Genomic DNA, 22,509 nt, shown 5'->3' on the forward strand with positions numbered 1-22,509 from the left:
TTCTAAAGTGGTTCAACGTGATTTTATTTGTTGTAGTTGCTGCTCCTGTTGCTAAGTTAAAACTTTTAATATGAATCTTTTTGAGTGGTGTGAGGTGTCAGTTCTCTGCAGGTGTTAATTCACTCCCGGGCTGCCGGGAGCAGCTCCTATCACTGAGCTCTATTATTTCATCTTCTTCTCGTTGTTGTTTGCTTTCTCCCAGGGCTGGAGCTTCCCCTCTTCCCTCCCCAGACCTTCTGGGTCAGGATGCTCCTCTTCCACTCACAACCCTTTGTTGTAGACCACAGTTTTACTGGTGGTGGCCATGGCGATCTCTGGCTCCAGCTGGGACGTCTCGATCTGCGGAGGCAAAGAGGAGCAGGATCAGAGCCCAGGCATGGATCACTTGGAGAATTGATTCATGGAGAGGGAGGAGATGGGGATAATTCCATGCCAACCACGCTGCTGCTGGTGTTTGGCGTGTGCCCCCCCCTCGATGAGGATGGGTTTGCAGCACAGGGAACGCTGCACGTTCTGTGCCTGGCAGTGCTCAATGAATTATTGAGTGTCTGAGGCTCCAGCACATCCCACCCAGCCCAGCCTCCCTTCCCTTCCTTCCCTGCAGCTCCCGGGATCCAGAGCCCAGAGCTGGACCTGCCAAAGCCCAGGTGGTGCCCAAGGGAAGAGCCTGGCTGGGCTCCACCCTCACAGCCAAACCCTTCCTGCCCCTTTCTCCATCTCCATGAAATCTCCATCCCTTCCCTAATCTTTTTCCTTCCACCAGCTCCTCCTGAAGCTTTCCCTTGCTCTGAAATCACTTGGAATCTCTGCATCCCCGGGAGGGATCCGTGGCACTCCTGGGAAGCAAAGACCCCGCTCCCAGCCGGGCCAGGACACCTGGGAAAACCTGGAATTTTGGGAATCCTGTACACTGAACCCACGCTGGTGCTGACACAATGCGAGGAACCCACGTTAAAAATCGAAATGCTTTTGAAAATGTTTAACCTAGTTAGACAAATTAGCAAAAATTTGTGCAAAACAATTTAGGTATTTAAAATATTCAATGTTTTTAAAAACTGGAAAAACTGTTCTTAGCTTTCAGCTGCAAAAACCCAACAAAATATAACATCAAAGCAATCTTAACATGAGGTGCAACATAACCCTTCAGCAAAGCTGTTAAACAGCTACTGAAGCATCATGGGAAATAGCACTTCATTTATTCAAATGCACATATGTCAGGTTTTTGCACCATATGTCATTCCAAGCTATTTACAGTAATAATTAAATCTTAATCAACGTTTAACCTCTGTAAAATGTTTGAAGGGATCTAATCACCCTTCAGACTGCACTAATGAAGGAGAAATATATAAACATAAAAAGAAAATGATGCATAGATAGCACACCAGAAAGAACAGTAATTGCAAAATTGTATTTCTTTTAAATATAATCAGCAAATTATGTAAAGTAAAGCCAACGAGTATTTTAAGTGAAGACATCTTGGGTGTCAGAGGTGTGATCAGCTAATTTTGTACTGCTATCCATAACAGATGTAGCATATTTTCTTTTAGTGCCATTATTAGCAACTTCACCATTCCTTTCAGTGCTGCAGCACAAAGTGAAGCATTGTGCCGGGAGAGCACCGGGAAAGGTGCAGGAGATCCGGATCCCACGGATCCCTCCCGAGGGAGGATCAGCCCTGCTCTGCTCTGCCTGCCTCTGACGCAGCTTTTCTCCCATTGTCTGGGCAGTTTTCTGCCAGGGACACGCGGAACAGCTCCCAGGTTTTGGGGCTGGGTGGGTTCAGGCACGGTGAGGAAAACATCCAGGGGGGAAGTGGAACTCCAGCCTGGGGGGCAAGGAATGGCTGCAGGGGGTGATGCCACACCGGTGCCGAGGTGGGGATGGGTCACAGGGTGGGTTCTGTCATCTCAGAGGGCTTTTCCAACCTCAGTGATCCTGGGATTTTGTGCTTTGAAACAAATTCCACCTGGCATCGGGAGGGTCAGCGCCGACCGCCCACGGGAAATGGGGCAGCTCAAACCCAACCCGCTCCACAGAAACCAAACAGAGAGGCCCCCCCCAATCCCACACTATCCAGTGGTTTGGAGAACTGGGAGCCCCAAGGAAGGCACAGCTGCCCTGGGGGAGCCCAGCTCAGTGCTGGGACAGCCCCGGGGTGCTGGGGACGGGGCTGTGCCCAGCTGGAAGCCGAGGCTGTGCAGGGAGAGGGAAGGAAGGAGGGAAGGAAGGAGCAGGGCTGTGCTCACGCTCTCGTGGGACACAATTCAAGAAGCAGCCAGCACAATCCAAGCTGAACAGCAGGAAGAGTATCCTGGTGGGAAGAGCAAAATATCGCAGCCGACTGCTGGGGGAAGGTGTGGGGCGTCTGTGGTGGGAAGTTTTCAGCACAAATTACAGGGAAGCCATCAGGAATAGTTTAGGCAGAGCTGAGCTTGTCTTGGTGGAAGGAAGAGATGAGATAATTGTGTGGAGATCCTTCCAGCTTCCATCTCCTGGGCCAGGGGGGAAACAGCTCCTTTCCCTGCGTGGGGAATGGGCTCTTCATCCATGGCAAGGCTGGACAGAAGCATCTGAGGTGGGCTCAGGGAGGTGGGATGGAGGTGGGATGGGTCTGGTGATGGAGCAGAAGGATGTGGGAAGTGCCTTAGGATTCATGCCCAAGGTGGAAGTGCTCAAAATCCACATGGATGTGGCACCTGGGGACATGGTCAGTGGTGGGGGAACGGCTGGACTGGATGGACTCTGAGGGCTTTTCCATTCTAACCATTCCATGGTTCTCATGCAGGATGGGCACCAGTCAGGACCCCCTGTGACACCACCAGTCACAGACTCTGCTTTGGAGCTGTGACACCGAACTCAAGCACCTTCCTGGAGCCTGGGGAGATGTTGGACACACTGGGGGTGACTGGTTGGACTGGAGCCTCCTCTGCAGGTCTCCTCCTGGCTGACTTTAATCAGGAAGGGATTAAAATCTGCTCCAGAGCCTCAGGAGCTCCAAGGGGTGCATCTGCACCAAGGAAAAATGTACAGGAAATTGGGAAAGCTGCTCACAAATCCATCAGGAGGAACCTACTCCTCCCACCTGGAAATCAGATGGAGAAGAACAGGGAGATGGTGGTGGGTTACAGGTACCAAGACAACATTGAATCCCAACCTTGCTGTGCACCAGCCTTTGACTCCCTTGCTGGTGTTTTTTGTTGGAAAGCGTAATTTCACTCATTTTGGGGTTTTGCCGTTCCAGCTGTCCCAAATCCTGGACCTGCTCAGCCAGTTGGCCAGGGAATTGTGACAGATGTGGAGACCACAGCTCCTGCTCAAGATTTTGGTGTCTCAGCTGCCAACACGACCCCAGTCATGGTCATGGCCACGCTGGGAACCCTCCTGTGAAGGAGCAGCTGCCTTGGAGGGTGCTCTGAGGAGCAGGCTGGGCCTGCACTGATGGGACCTGTCCCACACAGGGCACTTGGTCCCTTCAGACCAATGCCCACCATGGCACTGGGGTTGAATCGTGTCCATCCTCCTCTTCCCAGCGCTGTCTGTGCCAGGGCAAAGGAGGGATCCCCTTCCTGGCTTTGGGATGATGGCACTGGGGTGTTACCAGGGAAGGGCCTTCACCAATGAATCCAGCAGAATTCCAGGAGGGACAGAAGCTCCCAGCAGCCCTGAGGGACCCAGGGTGGGAAGCACCACTCCCAGACAGTGCTACAAGGGGGTTGTTTGGGCAAACCCCCAGCATCTGGGGCTGATGGTTGCACTGACAGCTTGGTACCCAACATAGGGAGCTCTCCAATGAGGCTGTGGGAGAAGCAGGGATTCCTTCAGCACCCTGTGAGGCCACTGTAAGCTTTGCCATAGATCCAGGGAGATCCTCACCAGGGACACCACCAGGATGCACCTCCCAGCTCACCCAGAAACGTGGCTGGGATGAACCACAGCCCACCCCAGCCCCTGGGAGCAGGTGAAACCCAAGGATGCTCCTTTCCCTCTGGCAGACAGCCAAGAGCATGAGAGGAAAACGGGGAAAACCCCACAAAACTCAGTGCCCTGAGCCTTATTGAGCACCTGTTCATGGACCAGCAGTGCTCAGGTATCTCAGGTATCTCAGGCAGGACGGCAGCAATGCCAGCAGCAGGGTGAAACCCATCCCTCCCTCCCAGGGAACAAAGCTGGGAATCGCCTCCCCGCGTACCCACAGCTCTCCAGCTCTCTTCCCCCCATCCCTTGCCGTGCAGTGGGAGCCTCTCTCCTCTCATCAGCTCAGACAAGGCTAATTGGGGTGATAAAGAACTGGCTGGGAGTGCTGGCGTGGGCTGGAGGAACAAATGGTGCGGTGGTCACAGCTGGTGCTGCGGAGCCGGCGCGGGAGCGGGCGCGGGGGGCTCGGGGCGCTGCACGGGGGGCTCCCGGGGGGCTCCGTGTGTTTTGCATGGCTGCTGACACGGGTGTAGCGTGCAGGCACGGCCGGTGCGGCAGCAGCAGGCAGGAAGCAGATGCTTTTTGTTTGGGGTTGATACTCATTTCTATCCCAGCTCGGGAAAAGGTGTAGAAAGGAATGTGCTCCGGAGAGTGCGGGGAGAGAGATAGGTCTAGGCTGGCTGCCAGGGATCCTGGAACGATATGGAAGGCAGCTAGGGGAGACAGGAGCAGATGGATTTGGCATACAGCTCATCACTCAGCCAAAAAAAAAAAAAAAGAAAAAAAAAAAAGAAAAGAAAAAAAAAAAAAAGATGGGGGGGAGAAAAGGGAGAAAGCAGCCAAATTTGGGAGGGGGAGGGTCAGGGGGACTGGCGGATGCTGCTCTGGGCTGGGGGAAGGGAGGGCCAGCATGGCCACTGTGGCTGCTGCTGCCAGTGGGGCAGGTGCTGGAGGCTCCTTGGGAGCCTGGGAAGGGTCTCCAGGCCCTCCAGCAGCTCTGGGCCATCTCCTCCCAGGCCTTTGGTCACCAGGGCAGAGCCCAGGGCAGGGCCGGGCGCTCTGAGCCTTCAGGAGGCTCAGCCAGGGGTAGGAAGGGCTGTGGCACTACGGAATCATGGAATGCCTGGGGTGGGAAAGGAGCCCAGAGATCACAAAGCCCAACCATGCCCGGCACTGCCAGGGCCACCACTGCCCGTGTCCCCAAGTGCCACAGCCACAGGGCTGTGAAAACCCCCAGGGATGGGGACTCCAAACCTCCCTGGGCACTTGCAAGGCCTGACCCCCCTTTCCATGGGGAAATTCCTGCTGGTGCCCACTCTGAGGCTGTTCCCCCTCTTCTTGTCCCTGTTCCCCTCCTGGAACAGGAGACACAGGGGACAGGCCCCCACAAGGGCCCCCTGAGCCTCCTTTGCTCCAGGCTGAGCCCCTGCCCGGCTCCCTCAGGGACTCTGCAGCCCCTGCCCGGCTCCCTCAGGGATTCTGCAGCCCCTTCCCAGCTCTGTTCCCTGCCCTGGCCATGCTCCAGCCCCTTTCTTGTCATGAGGACCCCACCCATTTTCATTCCCAGTCAAATGGGACCTTCCCAGTGATCCAGGAGTGCTGATAAATGATGGGAAAATGTCTCTGTGAGTCCTTCCTTCCCCCAGCTCTCCCAGCCCCTGTGGATGGATCCATCCTGTCCCATGGATTTGTGGGTGTCTCAGCAGCATTTCAGGTCACTGACCAGCTCCCCTTGCATTATGGGGCTTGGAGCACCTGGCCTAGTGGAAAGTGTCCATGGAAAGTGTCACTGTCTGTAGAAGGTGTCCATGGAAGGTGTCCCTGTCCATGGAAGGTGTCCATGGAAATTGTCCCTGTCCATGCAAAGTATCCCTGCCCATGGAAGGCATCCTTGACCATGGAAGGTGTCCCTGGAAGGTGTCCCTGGTCATGGAAGGTGCTCATGGAGGGTGTTCCTGGCCATGGAAAGTGTCCCTGGCCATGGAAGGTGTGCCTGACCATGGAAGGTGTTCCTGATCATGGAAAGTGTCCATGGAGGGTGTCCCTGTCCATGGAGGGTGTCACTGGCCATGGAAGGTGTCCATAGAAGGTGTCCCTGTCCATGGAGGGTGTCCATGGAAGGTGTCCCTGTCCATGGAGGTGTCACTGGCCATGGAAGGTGTCCATGGAGGGTGTCCCTGGCCATGGAGGGTGTCCCTGGCCATGGAGGGTGTCCATGGAAGGTGTCCATGGAAGGTGTCCCTGTCTATGGAAGGTGTCCCTGTCCATGGAGGGTGTCACTGGCCATGGAGGGTGTCCATGGAAGGTGTCCCTGTCCATGGAGGGTGTCACTGGCCATGGAGGGTGTCCATGGAAGGTGTCCCTGTCCATGGAGGGTGTCACTGGCCATGGAAGGTGTCCATGGAAGGTGTCCCTGTCCATGGAGGGTGTCCCTGGCCATGGAAGGTGGCCATGGAAGGTGTCCCTGTCCATGGAGGGTGTCCCTGGCCATGGAAGGTGTCCATGGAAGGTGTCCCTGTCTATGGAAGGTGTCACTGGCCATGGAGGGTGTCACTGGCCATGGAGGGTGTCCATGGAAGGTGTCCCTGTCCATGGAGGGTGTCACTGGCCATGGAGGGTGTCACTGGCCATGGAAGGTGTCCATGGAAGGTGTCACTGGCCATGGAGGGTGTCACTGGCCATGGAAGGTGTCACTGGCCATGGAGGGTGTCCATGGAAGGTGTCCATGGAAGGTGTCACTGGCCATGGAGGGTGTCACTGGCCATGGAGGGTGTCCATGGAAGGTGTCACTGGCCATGGAGGGTGTCACTGGCCATGGAGGGTGTCACTGGCCATGGAGGGTGTCCATGGAAGGTGTCACTGGCCATGGAGGGTGTCACTGGCCATGGAAGGTGTCCCTGTCCATGGAAGGTGTCAATGGAAGGTGTCCCTGCCCATGGAAGGTGTCCCTGTCCATGGAGGTGTCACTGTCCATGGAAGGTGTCCATGGAGGGTGTCACTGGCCATGGAGGGTGTCCCTGCCCATGGAAGGTGTCCCTGGCCGTGGAGGGTGTCCATGGAGGGTGTCCCTGTCCATGGAAGGTGTCCCTACCCATGAAAGGTGTCCCTGTCCATGGAAGGTGTCCCTGTCCATGGAAGGTGTCCCTGTCCATGGAGGGTGTCCCTGCCCATGGACGGTGTCCCTGGCCATGGCAGGGGGTGGATGAGATGGGTTTCAGGTCCCATCCCACCTAAACCACTGAAGTGTCCCCATGGATTGATCCCTCAGGAATGAGACAAGGACAGCAGTGCTGGCTAAGGAACCCTCCTGGAATTGCTACAGACCTGCAGCCAACTGAGGGGACCTGAAGGTGAGAGGATTCGGGAAATACTCCAAAAACTTTTTTATTATATCGCAAAAAACATTTTTCAGAGCATCTCCAGCCTCTGGTTCCAGAGCCCAGCAGCTGTGGAGCCCCAAGGCCTCTCCGTGTCCTGCTCTGAACAGCACCAGCCACCCCCAGGGTTGGCATTTTCCTAAATCCACATTTCCAGCTCTTCATTTATCCATTTGCTGCCCTGAGGAGCTCTCTCCTGACAGAGATTTTCCTTCCATGCAAGTGTTCAAAGATTATCAGCTCAGCTTTGTTAAAACCAAAGACAAAACTCATGGTTCTCCTCAGCAAGGCAGATTGTTGCCTGAAATGTTGGTGTTAAAGCTCTTTTCTGACAACTTCCCAGTTTCTCTACCCAGTTGAAATCTTGGTGTGCCCCAAACCTGGGCACATTGGTTGAGAGACATTCTCATGACCAAAGTACAAATGAATGATTAATGAATTACTGATATTCCATTCTCTGCCCAAACCACTGAGTTGGGGGAAAACAGTTTTGACAGAAACCTGAATTTTGTGAAGTTTTCCTTCAAATTAATAATAAAAATTGAATTTAAGAGGTGACCAATACAGTTCTCTTCATTTTAGGTTTCTCTCAAATCTTTTTGACCCCTGTCTTGGAAAGAAATGTTCCGTTTTCATAATAAAAAAAAGTTGTATATATAAAAAAAATGTTTTTCACAAAACCATGGAAAGTCTCCTGACATCTCAAGATTAGATCCATGGAATCATGGAATGGTTTGGCTTGGAAGGGACCTTAAAAATCCTCTCATTTCCACCCTGTCCTACAGCAGCTGGAGGTGGGTGCTGGTGGCCAAAGCCTTCATGGCAAAGAAAAATCTGGAATGGATAAATCACAGGAGCCAAATATCCCAAATTTACTCCTTTTCATTGTCCCAAAGAAGGAAGAAAAGCTGGAAATGCTCTGCCTGTGACAGGACCCATGGTCAGCACTTTTCCACCAGAGCTGAATCCCAGGGCTGCTGCCTCACCCTGGGCTGGGGGAACTAAAAAGCACCAGAACTTGAAATAAAAGTTATCTTTAAACAATAAAAATGGAGGGAAGTTGGACTATTTGGCTGGTCTGGAATATTTGGTTGTTTTGGCTTTTGAGAGTTATTAAATTCAGGAGATTTTTTTTTTTTGTCCTGGAATATTGGGCTGTTCTGGAATATTTGGCTGCTGTGGTTTTTGAAGGTTTTCCCATTCCAGGAGACTTTTTGTTTGCCAGGGATGCTTTGCAGGGATCTTCCTGCCCTCAGCTGAAATGGGAATAACCAATTGCCCTGAAGCAGAGCAGATTTCAGGATTTTTGGGGCAGCTCTGGGACTGTAACTTCCCCCCCTTCACTGGGTTGGGCAGTGCTGGTTTCATGCTTTGATTTGATGCTTTTAAAGGTTTTTCCAGCCTAAATGATCCTGTGGTTCTGTGGTTTGGTGCTGCTGGGTTAATGGTTGGATTTGATGACCTTAGAAGTCTTTTCCAACCTAATTTCATGATTCTACAATCAAGGGTTGTGGAAACCCAGGGCACACAGGGAATATTTCTGTGCCTGCTCTGGGGTGCCCTGACCCCCAGGCCAGCACTGACTGTGACCCTCATCCATGGAGAAAGTTTCCTGGACTTCAAGATAGACTGGAACCCACAAAAGTGTGAAATAGATTATAGAGAGCAGTGCAGGTGTATCACTTGGTGAGAAATTGAGGGTTTGGGGTTTTTAGTGTGTTGTGGATGGAAGCAGATGGAGGGCACAGGGTGTTGTCCTGGGTTTCTTCTTCATGCTTCTTCTTCCTCCTTCTCCATGGGTTTGGGTGGCATTTTGTAATTGGGCAGAAAAGTCTGCACTGTGGGCTCTGTGGGATCAGTGATTGGGTTAAAAGGGAAAATAATCCAGGTGTCAGCTCTTAATTGGATAGTTTAGTCTTAAAAGACCTTGGAACAAGAGATTGTGGCCATTTTGTGCCTTGTAATGAAAAGCTGCTGAACTCACAGCAGTGAGACTGTTTCACTGATAAGAAATAACAAACACCTGAGTCTGAACATGAACTGCTGCCTCAAGTGCCTTCAATCCAGACCCAGAGAAACCCACGACTGGGACCCCCACAAAGGGGGGGAGTTTTAAAAGTTTTTTAAACTTCTGGGGAATTACCACAGCACAGCTTCTCTGAGGAAAAATACTCAGCAAAGACCTCGACATCAAATCAGGTGGGAAGAAGGGAAATGTGGATTTGGGGAAAGAAAAGGAGGGGAATTTGGGAATGTGGATTTGTGGCTGGAGCAGGGAGCTGCCCTGGCCCAGGGTGACTCTGCAATGAGTGATGATAACAGCCATGATAACAGAGCACAGGTGGGATCCCAGCCCACACCTGGGGGAGCTGACCCCGCTCCCTGCATGTCCCAGCCTGTCCTGGAGCAGCAGCTCCTGAGCTCCAGCCCCGTGGTCATTCCCAATCCATCCCCCAGGAGCTCTCCTGCTCCCACTGCCCCACCTCAGGGACCCTGCTGGGGCCTCAGGGTGACATCAGGGACACCTGGCAGGCACCAGGAGTTTCCTCTTGGTCTTGCTGTTTGAAATCTGATGGTTTCTGAGCCTTTCTTAGGGGTTTTTGGGGCGTTTGGTTAACGCTGAGCTCTCAGAGCCTCAGCACTTCCAGCTTTATAAAAATTGGAAGCTCAACCCCCAGCATGGCACCAGCTCCAGGTCACTGCAGAGTTGTGAGTTTGGGTCTTCTGGGAAAGCACAGAGCTGCCCACAGCACCAGAAACCTCAGCTACTCAAACAAAACCACCAACCCCCCCCAAATAAAAGCTTTGAGACCCTAAGATTTCAAAAAGCAAGGTCAGAAAATCTTCCAGAGAGAGGAGACACCCAAGGCCTCTGTGGGAGCTGAACCTTCTCCCCTCTGCTCTGGAGGTTTGCTCAGGGTGGGTGGGATGGGGTAAACCTGAGATTACCACAATAAATTCATTTCCACAGCAGCTCCAGAAAGGTCTCAGGCTGGCACAGGAGCAGCTGTGTGGTGACCTCAGGGCTCGTGTCCTTCCTCAGGACAGGGCTGAAGGAGCTTCTCCCTGGCTTCCTGGGAGAGCCTTCACATTCCAGGATGCAGATTTTTGGGTTTTTTTGGAACATCCAAGCCAGCGGATTGGAGGAAAAATCACCAGCCCACCCCAAATATGGCCTCGAGAACTCCCAAAATTGCAGAGTTTGGTTATGATTCCTGATCCTTGCTGGAATGGAAAGCATCTACACAGACACTCAGAGTTTCTCCTTTCTTGGAAGGAAAAAAAATCCTACTTTTGAATGTGGACATTACTAAAAAGTTTCCATTTGGATGAAAATGAGCTCTTAGGTCCATTCCAGCAGGAATTCCTCAAGCAGCTCTGCCAAGGAAGAAGGAATTTGTTGCTCTTTGCTGAAGACATCGACCCCAGAATTCTCCTGCTATTCAGGAGGAAGAGCACGATGGAAGAGCAGGATTTAGGTTTTAGGATTTCCCTTGGTGCTTTAGAGAAGCTGAGCAAATTCCTCAGGATCCCAACCTCCAGCACATTTCCTTCTCTCACAGACCACTAGCCTCACTAGGAACGGGAAATTCAAAAAGCAATTACAGATAATTACATATGTGAGATGTGATTAATAAGGCATCCTCAGCCCTAAGCAGGCAAGTCTGGACAGCTGATCCCCTTCCTTTGCATCCTGCACCTCTTGGGGTGCTCAGAGCTGCTCCAGATGAGCCAAAACGACTCCAAATACACCAGAAAGGACAAATCCAACCCTGTGTGACAAGAGAGGGGCAAGGCAGGAGACGGGCAGGGAAGATCTGGGGGTGCACCAGATAAAGAGGCCTCTGACCAAGAATGATGATATTAAAGGTTTTTTCTGATTTAATGATTCCTGTGTGGGGCCAGGAGTCAGATTCTTCATTCTTCATTTTTCATTCTTCATGATCATTCCTCATTCCAGCTCAGGGTATTCCGTGATTGCCTCAGGGTATTCCGTGATTGCTGGGAATCAAGGAATACCCTGAGCTGGAATGAGGAATGATCCATGGCCAGGGGGGCCAGGCTGGGCTGGCAGAGGAGGGGCAGGGATTTGGTTTTCAGGCCCAGAATAAAGCAGCAAAGCCAAGGAGCCAGGGGAGAGCTCAGGAATGGCCAAGGCAGGGCAGGAATCCTGGGGAGGAGCCCCTCTGTTTACAGTAGGTGCTGCTGAAAGGTGTCCCGAAGAAAGACAGCAATTAACAGGCCAGCGAAAAAAAATGGCTTCTTTCCACAAAGAGCCTTTTAAGTCTGTTTTTCGGGCCACTTTAAGGGTTAATGTTTAGCTGTTTATCCGGACTTGTCGGATGTCAGCTCTTTCTTTTGACTCCTAATGGCTTATAGCCATCAGGAGGTGAAGCCTCCTCAAAAGAGCTGGTGTCAGGAATGTTTTTTTATGCCCACCAGCACCCACACACCTGCAGCAGCCTGTGCTTGCAGGGGGATAGTTTACATACTTGAACCTGTCTCCCAGGGCCAGGGGTATAAACATGAAACCAGATCCCGTCTGACAGCCCTGGGCGCTGCAGAGGGTCCCTGCTCCCACAGCCACCCCCTGGCCACACAGCGCAGCTCGGGTCAGGCCCTGCTGCCCAGCTCTGCTGCTCCACCTGGGCGTTTTAGGGCCCTGGAGAATGTCCAGCACCTTTGAGTGGGGGAAACAAAGGAGCACTGCCAGGAGCAGCCATCAAAAACCAGCTGGGTCACAAATCAAAGGCTGCGGGACAGGCAGGGGAGGGAGAACAAAGGCACAGCCCCCAAAGCCATCAGGGCCCTGCTCACTGCTGACCTTCCCTGGCCCCGAGGTGTCACCGAGACCAATAATCACCCAAACGGGCGGAGCAGGTGGAAACTGAACCACCCTGAAGTGGTCCTAAGCAGCGGTGGTGGAGCTCCTGAAGGCCAGAGCCTTCTCCTTCCCCTTTTCTCCTCTTCTCCTTCTCCTCCTCCTTTTCTCCTTCTCCTTTTCTCCTTCTCCTTTTCCTTTTCTCCTTCTCCTCCTCCTTCTCCTTCCCTTCCCCTTGGAAATGCCTCTGGATCCCTGGCAGTGCCCAAGGCCAGGCTGGACAGGCCTTGGAGCAGCCTGGAACAGTGGAAGGTGTCCCTGCCCATGGCAGGGGATTGAACAAGATGAGTTTTAAGGTGGGTCCAACCCAAACCATTCCATGATTCCAGGATTTTAGAGAAGCATTTGCTCCCAGAAGCAGTGACTGAGGTCTCCCAGCTCCAGAGCAGGGAAATGCTTTGATTTTGAGATTTTGAGAAAGAAGTGGGGGTGGAAAGCCCCATGGAAATGGAAGATGTCATGGTCCAGAAATGTCTTTGCTTTGCCAAAGTGGCTCCTTCTCTCCTGGCCAAGAGGAGTTTCAGCTGGGACTTAAACACCCACAAATCCAAAGGGCACTGCAGGGAGGAGCTTCCAAATGAGTTTAAGAAATGGGGGTGGCCCTGGGACAAGGCAAGTGCTGCCTCTGTGGCATCACCACCATGGATCTGCAGCTGGAATCCCACCAGGTGGAGCAGGCAGAAGGGAATTACCAGGACACAACATCTCCTCCATCCCACAAGGAGAACCTGAGGGAGCATCATCACACGGCGGGAATGAGGAGTTGCCATGCAAAAAGCAGAACCTGGGGGTTCTCCTGACTGGAATGTCCCAGCAATGGAATGTTTGGGCTGCAGGGTCTCTGCAGAAGCACCAGGCTCTGACCCAAAGCCCTCCCTGGATCAGCAGCTCAGGACAAAGCACCACTGCAGCCACTCTGGCTTGGGTATGTCTCCTAGCCACAGCTGTCACTGCTTGGGCCTGACTTCATTCCCTCTCTGACACATTCCCTCTCTTCATTCTCAATCACTGTAGTTCTTTGCTTATTCTAAATTCTGTGTTTTCCTTGCCCTTGTCAAAAAATCTTCCTGCATATTGAGCAAAGAGTACTTTTAATAGTGTTCTCAAGACTCTGCCTATGGAGGAGTAGAAAACATGCTGTGGTGTTTCTTCTGTGCAGGCAGATGAGGAGCTGCTTTACTTAGAAAGCAAAAAGGGGAACTCCTTGCTCCTTGCACTTTACCTTGACTTTTGCTGTACAGTCTTCTAGACCTGACATTTGATACTGTAAAGTACAATAGCACAAATAGTACTGTAAAGTACAAGGGCAGGACAGGACTAAGCCTGGCTTCCCTTCCCCTGCTCTTAGGGAATCCCTTCACCCAGGAGTGCTCTGGACAGCCTCAGGGAGGTCTGGAGCACCTGAACCCACCTCTGTCCTTGCCTTGAATGCACCTGAGCTCCCCAAAAAGCTCTGCTGTCACACTGACCTTGGGTTTATCCCATGGAGGGTAGCCTGACCTTGCAAGCTCTAAAGCAAACCCAGCTCCAGGTCTCCTTCTGTGGGTGGAGATGATGCCAGACTCAGAGAAACTCCAGGTGGGAGCAGGAGCTGGGGCAGATCCCTGCAGCCAGGAGCCAGGTGTGGTTCCATCAGAACTGGGGGTGACAGATGTGCCCTTCACCTGTGACTGAAAAGCCTGAGGGGATCTTTGCCCTCCAATGCTCACCTGAGGCCTGTCCTGGAGCAGGGACACCTGACTCTCCTCAGCAGGGGACTCTGGTCCTCTGGTGTCAAAACTCAGCTGAGATAAATCCCATCAGCCTTGAGAGACCCCAGGAAAAACCATCACAGCACAACTTCTGAGCACTGATGGATGGACAGATGAGTCTTCAACTAATTACAGTTGAAAAGTGGAGTGTTTATTACAGTGCTGGGCACAAGCTGAATAATTTCTAAAGGCATGTGTACCCTTTGAGAGTCTAAACTTATTCTCTGTCTCCTAATTTGTTGCATATGCATTAAGTTTTGTTTAGGTTTATGCATATTTATTTCTTATTAGTCTTTGTGCAGAGAGCTCTCTGGTTGTCTGCCCATCTCCTGCACCTTTGGTTTTGGTTTAGTGCAAACTTGACAACCACAGCCATCAGCTCGCTCCTAGAAGATGAGGAGATTACCAGGCAGGCCACACTCATCGTGCAGCCATAGATTTCCTCCTGCTGCTGCATGGACACGAGTGCCAGGAATTTGAAGGACTGTGCTGCCTGAATCTAACATCAAAAGCACCCAACGTCCATGCAACTCTCTGAGAAATGAAAAGCCTGATCGGATGAGTCAGGCAGGAATCCGAGGACTGGTTCAGCGGATTGTTCAAGGACTGGGGACTCTCGGGGTGGTGGACCTCTATAATTAGGACAATTTTGTTGGTTTTTGTTGTTCTTTTCCTAGTCATGTTAGCATTTGGGATTCTACGTCGCATACTTTTAAAGGCTATCAACGGTTTGGTCTCCAGTACCGCAGAAGTCAACCACTGAGAGTTTGTGGGACTAAAGCAAATTGGCAAGCCCACAAACCATGAGTGGTGGACAAATTCATCATCAGCAGCAGAAATAGTCCGACACATTTCCTTTTAATTTTAGCTAACAGAAAATGTGGAGGTGTTGTATTGCACTAAATAGTTTATTTAGTAGTTGTTCTGCACTGGGTAACGGGAATTCTGTACTGAGTATGGTATGTCATGTAGATTATTCCCCCTTCCTCATCACATCGTTTCTCCCCATGCACTCCTTTCTACACACCTGGTGATCTGCCCCATGGATACCCCTCCCCTCGCCCCTCCCCACTGGCATCCCACTGGCCACGGTCCTCTTTCCCCGCCCCCTTTCCCCTGGGGGATAAAACCCCACTGCAGGTAAAGGTTGGGCCTCTTTTGCCACCTGGGTGGTCACTGTGGCCAGCAGTGTCCCATCACAAGCCAATAAACAGGATACTCGTCCCCACGTGGGAAGAGCACTCCTCATCTTTTACCTTCAGTCCATGCAGGTCCGTGCGGGCTTGGGTTCCAGCTAGCTGGACTAGACCCATACAAAGCCCAGAGAACCACGGATTACTGCGGTTTAGTTCTTGTTTCAAGGTTTAAGGAGCCTTTCTTATCTTCTTCTAGCTTGGAAGTTCACGTTCCTTTCACCTTGTTTGAGGCAGTTTTGTGTGCTACAGGCTTTTGTGAGCACAGGACTTTATGAACACAGCAAATTAACGAAACAATTCAAAGCAGCACACTTCACTTAAATCTGAAATAGATTTCCAACTTCATTCCCAACGAAACAATTCAAAGCAGCACACTTCACTTAAATCTGAAATAGATTTCCAACTTCATTCCTAACCCCATATCTCAGCACCTGCAGTGGGCCAGGCAGGGAATCCACAGGAACCAGGAACACCAGGATGGCACAGCCTGTGTCCATCCATTGGGGAAAACTCTTCCTACCCTAAGGGAGCCTTCATCTGTTGGGAACTTCCCTGGCAGCAGGACCCTCCAGGATCAGCTGGAAAACCCAAACTGCTCCAGGGAGAGTGAGGACAATCCACCAGCCGTGGCCAGTGCTCCAGGCTGTGCTCAGATCATGGAAGTCCAGATGGAGTTTAGGACTTCCCTACACCATTATTTCCTATCAAAGATGGGCTGAGAGCTTCCACTGGAGTTCTGTGCAACCTCTGGGGCCTGCTGTCCCCAAATGTCACCTCTTCTCCTGTCACCTCACCCTGCCAGGGGCAGCATGATGCTCTGGGAGGGTCTCTCATTCTCCAGCCTCTGACAGGAACGTGTCCATCCTCACTGAGGAACTCCAGGAACCTCATTAAGCACCTCCACCCTTCATCTGAAGGCTGGAAAGGAGCTCAACACATTCCCAAATACCTCAGATTTTCCCTCAAGTCCTACTTGAACCATGCCAGTGTTCAGCCACCCACTGTCATGTAAATCTTGGAGGTTCTGCTCAAATCAATCATTTAATGGGCATTAAAGAAGCCCCCTGAGATCACCTCTTCATTTGAGGTTCACATGGAGAACAAAGATACTCTTGCCTTTGTCAACAAGGGAAAGGCAAGGAGAAGGCAGGAGATAAACCAGAAAATAAGGCAGAAGATAAACCAGAAGATAAGGCAGGAGATAAATCAGAAGATAAGGGAGAAGATAAACCAGAAGATAAGATAAACTAGAAGATAAGACAGAAGATAAACTAGAAGATAAGGAGATAAACCAGAAGATAAACCAGAAAACAAGACAGAAGATAAACCAGAAGATAAGACAGAAGATAAAGCAGAAGATAAACCAGAAGATAAGCTGGGTCAGCACCCAGGAGAGGAACCTCAGATGAACCTCATGGTGCTCCTGGAGCAGGAGGGAGCCATCTCTGAGGCACAGCTTGAATCCTCTGCAGGCCTTGGGAGACACTTCCCACTGAGCTCCCAGCCTCCTGCCAGCCCTCCAGGACCTCGTGGCACTTCTTTGCTGAGAGGAGCTCCTTCCAAGCCCAGCCTCCATCCCAAGGGCTCCCAGACTCCCAGGAAACCGTTCCCCAGCCCCAGAAGCAAAGCAGAACTTCTCACTTCTCAAACATTTTTCCCCATGGCAGCTGGCAAATCCCTTCCCTGGCTTCTGATCCAAGTTGGACAAAATTACTGCAGAGAATCCCTCCTGCTCCCCTCCCCCCCGTGCAAAGCAATCCCAAGGGAGGGATGGTTCCATGGGGACCCCCTGCTGGATTGCATCTGATTTCCCTCCTAAGTATGGAATGGGGAAGCGTCTCGAGGGCTATGGCTGTGACCTCCATACAGCTCTTTTGTCAAGTGCCATTTCATTAAAAAATCAGCCTTTTAACTGTGGACACATTTCAACCTCACCAAATCTGCTAATTATTGACAGTTGGTGAAGAGGAGATTTCACTTGTTCCTCCTGTTAAACTGCATCTAATTAGTAATTACTGGTTCACTGTCATCTTTACTGCAATAATCCCACTGCACATTGGCTCATTAACCTTTTGCTTTTCTAAAGCAGCCTGCCAACAAGATGAAGGCTAAAACAGATTGGAAAACAATAGCTCAGCCTTGGATTTTAGGCTGTTTATTCCCCTTGTCCTGGAGATCCAAAAGGAAGATTATTTTTAAGGAAAGGCTGAAATCAGCCTCGTTCTGGAAGACACCTCGGTTTGCATTGAGCATCACCCTAAAAATACCCTTTAAACTTCCCCCAGGTGAGGGGCTCAGGTGGTTGAAGGCTGCTCTGCCATTCTCCAGCTCCATTTCTCCCTTTCTCACCTGGGCCTGTCCACCTCTGTCCCCAGGATCCCCGCGGGCAGGGGGTGACAGGAGCTCCTGGTGGATCTGCTGGAGGAACGCTCCGGAGGAGCAGGGCCCACGGGGCAGGGAAGCAACCCCGTGGTTCTTTCTTCTGCTGCTACACTGAATTTCATTTGCACAAGCCCCATTTTCGGTTTGGAGCTGTCACAGCTGTTTCCATTGGCAGTGCATAGCTGAGTAGGAGTTGTCAGTGGGGATGCTGCGGGATTGGGAGAGGGAAGAGATTCCCCGGGGGGCATGGGAGGCAGTTGGAGGTTGTGGGCTAAATGCATTAACTACATGTTTCTCCCAAACTTAACAGCAGTGAATTACTCAATGCATATTGATGGCTTTAGGTACCACAGTTAACACTATCCTGGGATGACAAGAACGTTTCTCAGCAGCTCCAGCGTGAGTATTCCCAAGGATCCATGGTTTCGTGGCTGGAACGAGGGGTTTATTTTTATAATGTTCTCTTTAGAGCCATAATATCCAGAAACAAGCTGTGATTCTGGAGCACCGCTGCAGAAATCCAAGTGGAATTTCATCCCTACCAAACCCAGGGCTTGGCTAGGCTGGGTATAGACCCAAAAAAGGCTCGGGGTGTACTAACCTTCCCAGCACGTGGAGGCTGCTCACCTCCAGAATTCCCTTTCCCTGTTTTCAGCCACAGCTGAGCCTGATTTCACTGGAATTGTTGTAACACAGGATTAACTCTGGAGCAGCTACAGCTTGATGGGACAAGGTGGCTGCATTTACCCAGCAAATTCATTAAACCTATTGCAAGGCTTCAGTTCTGCTGGAAAACCAATTGTGAGCTTGAGCCCCGTTAGGAAAGAGGATCAAAGGTGGCCACGCCAACTCCTGGCCCAAAACAAGCCCTCCAGGACACATCAGCCTCTGTGTCTGCTCCCTGACTTCCAAAAGGTTCTGAGTGTGAGCAAGGGCAGAACTTGGCTCACTCACAATTCCTGCTGCTCACACCACAGCCCTGTTTTTGGAACAGAGCACATCTCTTACCCCTTGTTGCTGATCTGGTACAACAGCCTGGTCCTGCTGTGCCCACCACCCAGGCCATGGGAAAAGCAAAGTCATTCCCACAGAGATCAGTGCTGAAACACCTCTGAATTCCTCATCCTCAACAGGACAGAATCATGGAATCATTCAGGTTGGAAAAGACTCCAAGGACATCAAGCCCAACCACTGAAGTTCAGGGTCTGGTGATGAGTGCCCAAAAATTCACAGGTTTTGAGAAACGCTTCCTGCAAGGAGACTTGGATTTCCCATCCAGAAATGGATCCAGAGGGGTTGGTCCAGGTAAAACACTCACTTTGCTCCCTTGAGTATCCCCACAGAAACCTCCAAAGAGATTCTGGAGAATGGGGGGAATGTCCTTTGTAAACACTCACACACTTATAGAAAATGCAAACATAATGGGATAATAGGCTGGCAGAGCTGGGAATGCTCCCCTGGAGAAGGGAAAATTCCAGGGAATCCTCAGAGACCCTGCAGGGGCTCCAGGAGAGCTGGAGAGGGGCTGGGGACAAGGCCTGCAGGGACAGGAGCCAGGGAATGGCTCCCACTGGGAAAGGGGAGATTGGGCTGGGATCTTGGCAAGGAATTCCTGCCTGGGCTGGAATTCCCAGATTTGCTGGGGCTGCCCCTGGATCCCTGGCAGTGCCCAAGGCCAGGTTGGACACTGGGGCTGGAGCACCTGGGACAGTGGGAGGTGTCCCTGCCATGGGGTGGCACTGGGTAGGATTTAGGATCCCTCCTGATCCAAACCATCCCAGGATTGTGTGCCTGATCAGCCCTGGCTGCCCCTGGAGCCCCTGAGGCCATGGTGAGAGCAGATGTGGGATGCAGCTGTGCAGGGCTCTCATCCCCTGGAGCAGAGCTGGGTGGCAGCAGGCAGAGCCCAGGCAGGCTCTGGAGGGCTCCTCTTCCCTGGCAGGGAGTGTGGGCAGCACACATCATCCTGTCAGGCAGGGCTGATTCATGTTTGCTCCGCTCAGAACATCTCAGCTGCCTGCACGAGGTCACTCCCCACAACGCTGTCACTGGTGCTTGCAATCCCAGCGTCCCCAGAGCCAAACCACTCCTGAATTTTCCCTCTGGGTTAGAATTCATTCAGCTCCTAAAATCAATGAGATTTTCCCTGCTGGAGCATCAGGTATTGCGCATCAGGAGAAGTTATGTGAAGTATGTGTTATTGTTAGGAATAAATTTTTCACCAAAAGAATAACAAAGCACTGGGATGCTCTTCCCAGGGAGGTGGTGGAGTCACCACCACCAAAGAAGACAGGACATGGCACTTGGTGCTATAGTCTGGTTGAGGTGTTAGGGCACAGGTTGGACTCAATGACCATAGAGGTCTCTTCAGCCTCGTTATTCTGTGATTCTGTGATTCTGTCACCCAGAAAGCCACAATTCCAGTGGGAGGTGTCCCTGGCCATGGCAGGAAGCAAGAGGGTCCTTGAGGTCCTTCCAAGCAAAACCATTTTAGAATTCTAGGATTTTAGAGGTACAGTGGCAATGTCTCCTTTGGGATAAATGAGGTTGGTGGTACCTGCTGTGGCCTTGCTGCCCTGATTATCCTGAAAGACTTTTTCCTGGAAATTTCCAGGAAAATTGCCCCAGGGAAAGCTTAAACTGGATATGAGGAAGGAATTCTTCCTAGGAAGGGTGGTCAGGCACCCCCAGGGCAGGTCCCCATCCCTGCAGGGATTTCACAGCCCTGTGGCACTTGGGGACAGGGTCAGTGGTGGCCCTGGCAGTGCTGGGGGAACAGTTGGACTCACTGATCTCAGAGGGCTTTTCCAGCCTTAAAAACGCTCAGATTCCCTGGGAAAGGAGCAGAAGGGATGCTGTGTGCCCCAGCCTCCTTCCCACGGGCAGGCTGGACCTGCTCCAGCTCCACCTTGAGCAGGTGTGAGACCTGGCAGTGCTGCTCAGCCTTGCCAAGCCCAGCCTGGGAGCAGAACTGGGGATCAGCGCAGAGCTGAGGGCCTGGAGCTGAGCCTGAGCTCCTGCCAAAAGCACTGCCAGGCTCTGGGGGTGCACAGAGCCCAGGAGAGGCAGGGAAATCACATTGCTCCTGCAACTGGGGCTTGTGCAGCTTCTGACTGCAATGCTGTGTCTGCTCCTGATGGAAGGGCTCCAAAAACGATGTTGACTAATTAGAAAAAGTTTAAGGAAGAGCCATATGAATCATTAAAGCTTCAGCAAACACGTCTTTTAGCAAGAGGCTCCAAGACTGAGATAAATTCAGGTTCTTAGAGAGAAGGGACAGTTTTCTCTCAGCCTGGAGACAGCAAGAAGGACAACAGAGAATTCCCAACGTGTTTGTCAGTCAGCACACAAGTGTACAGCAAGATTCCCTGGCTGGAAGTCATGGATAAAACCCATCCAGACTGAAAAAAAATATGAATTCATGTGCAGACGGTGATAGAAACTCCTGATCCAGCTGACAGGAAAAGAACCTTGTGAGAGAGCCCTTGTGCTTCTCCCTTAGGAGGAGAGACCCACTCTGGAAATGCACAGATTTACAACCAGCAAAAGCTCCAATCACCAAAATTAAAGACTTAAAATAAACCCACCCGAGCAATTTGATCAGCTAAATTGCTCTGAGTGATGGCATTGGTCATTGCCTGTTTCCTTGGCTGGTTTTCCTTTGTTCACCCCCAGGCTGGGCCTTCCCAGGAGATGAAAAAGCAAAAAGCTCTCAGAGAAGCTCTGGGGAAGAACTTCCCCCTCAAAGGGGTGGTCCAGGCTCTTGGCCTCATGGACAAGGCTTGGATTCAATATTTTAACTCCAAGGAAAGCCCAGTGTGAGGGAGAGGGGCCTTCCCCTGCCTGGTGAAGCTGTGCTGTTCAGGAGAGGAATATTCACAGAATTTTACACAGAATTCTACACAGAACTCACAGAACCCCTGGGCTGGAAGAGACCTTCAAGACCATGGAGTCCAACCCAGCCCCAACCCCTCAGCTAAACCCTGGCCCCCAGTGCCACATCCAGGGATGGGGACTCCACCACCTCCCTGGGCAGCCATTCCAGACCTTTCTCACCATTTCTGTAAAAACCTTTTCCCTGCTATCCAGCCTGTATTTCCCTTGGCACAGCTCGAGGCTGTGTGCTCTGGTTGTGTCAGCTCCTGCAGACAGAGCCCAGCCCCAGCTGAGCACAGGCACCTTTCAGGAGCTGTGAGAGTGATGGGGGCACCCCTGAGTCTCCTTTTCTCCAGGCTGAGCACCCCCAGCTCCCTCAGGGATTCCTCTCAGGGTTTGTGTTCCCAGCCCCTCTCCAGCCCCCTCTGGATGGGCTCAAACATCCCAAAGTCCTTCCCAACCTGAGGGGCCAGGGCTGGGCACAGCACTCCAGGTGTGCCCAGTGCAGGGGCAGAAAGCAGCTCCCCCAGGAATGGAGGGCCCACAGGAGTGGGGATCCCCCAGGAAGGCAAAGAGGCCGTGGTTTGTCACCCCCTGAGAGCCCCAGACCCCACTGACCTCGGACATCTGCGGGAAGAGGCTGATGGCCAGGGGCAGGGCCAGCCCAAAGGCAGCCAGGCACACGAGGCTCTGCACCGGGAGCAGCATCCGGGGCCGGCACCTCAGCAGCCACGTCCTGCAAGGGAAAGGCTCAGTTAGAGCACTGCAGGGACAGGGGACAGCCAGAGCCAGGTTCTGCAAGGGAAAGGCTCAGTTAGAGCACTGCAGGGACAGCCAGAGCCAGGTTCTGCAAGGGAAAGGCTCAGTTAGAGCACCCAGGGACAGGGGACAGCCAGAGCCAGGTTCTGCAAGGGAAAGGCTCAGTTAGAGCACCCAGGGACAGCCAGAGCCAAGTTCTGCAAGGGAAAGGCTCAGTTAGAGCACTCCAGGGACAGCCAGAGCCAGGTTCTGCAAGGGAAAGGCTCAGTTAGAGCACTCCAGGGACAGCCAGAGCCAGGTTCTGCAAGGGAAAGGCTCAGTTAGAGCACTCCAGGGACAGCCAGAGCCAGGTTCTGCAAGGGAAAGGCTCA

General features: G+C 52.1%; 1 protein-coding gene across 1 annotated transcript in view; it reads right to left on the reverse strand.

Annotated features, from left to right (window-relative positions):
* SFXN5 (sideroflexin 5) overlaps positions 1-22,509 on the reverse strand; it is a 117,182-nt gene continuing 94,673 nt past the window's right edge. Inside the window, exons 13-14 of the mRNA XM_066549273.1 lie at positions 21,998-22,115; positions 1-339 (exon numbers count right to left, since the gene is read on the reverse strand). Of these exons, the coding sequence (XP_066405370.1) occupies positions 262-339; positions 21,998-22,115 (196 nt within the window). The 3' untranslated portion in view covers positions 1-261. The remainder of the gene's footprint in view (positions 340-21,997; positions 22,116-22,509) is intronic.

This window comes from Molothrus aeneus, chromosome 4, assembly GCF_037042795.1.
Source record: "Molothrus aeneus isolate 106 chromosome 4, BPBGC_Maene_1.0, whole genome shotgun sequence".
Lineage (NCBI taxonomy): Eukaryota > Metazoa > Chordata > Aves > Passeriformes > Icteridae > Molothrus > Molothrus aeneus.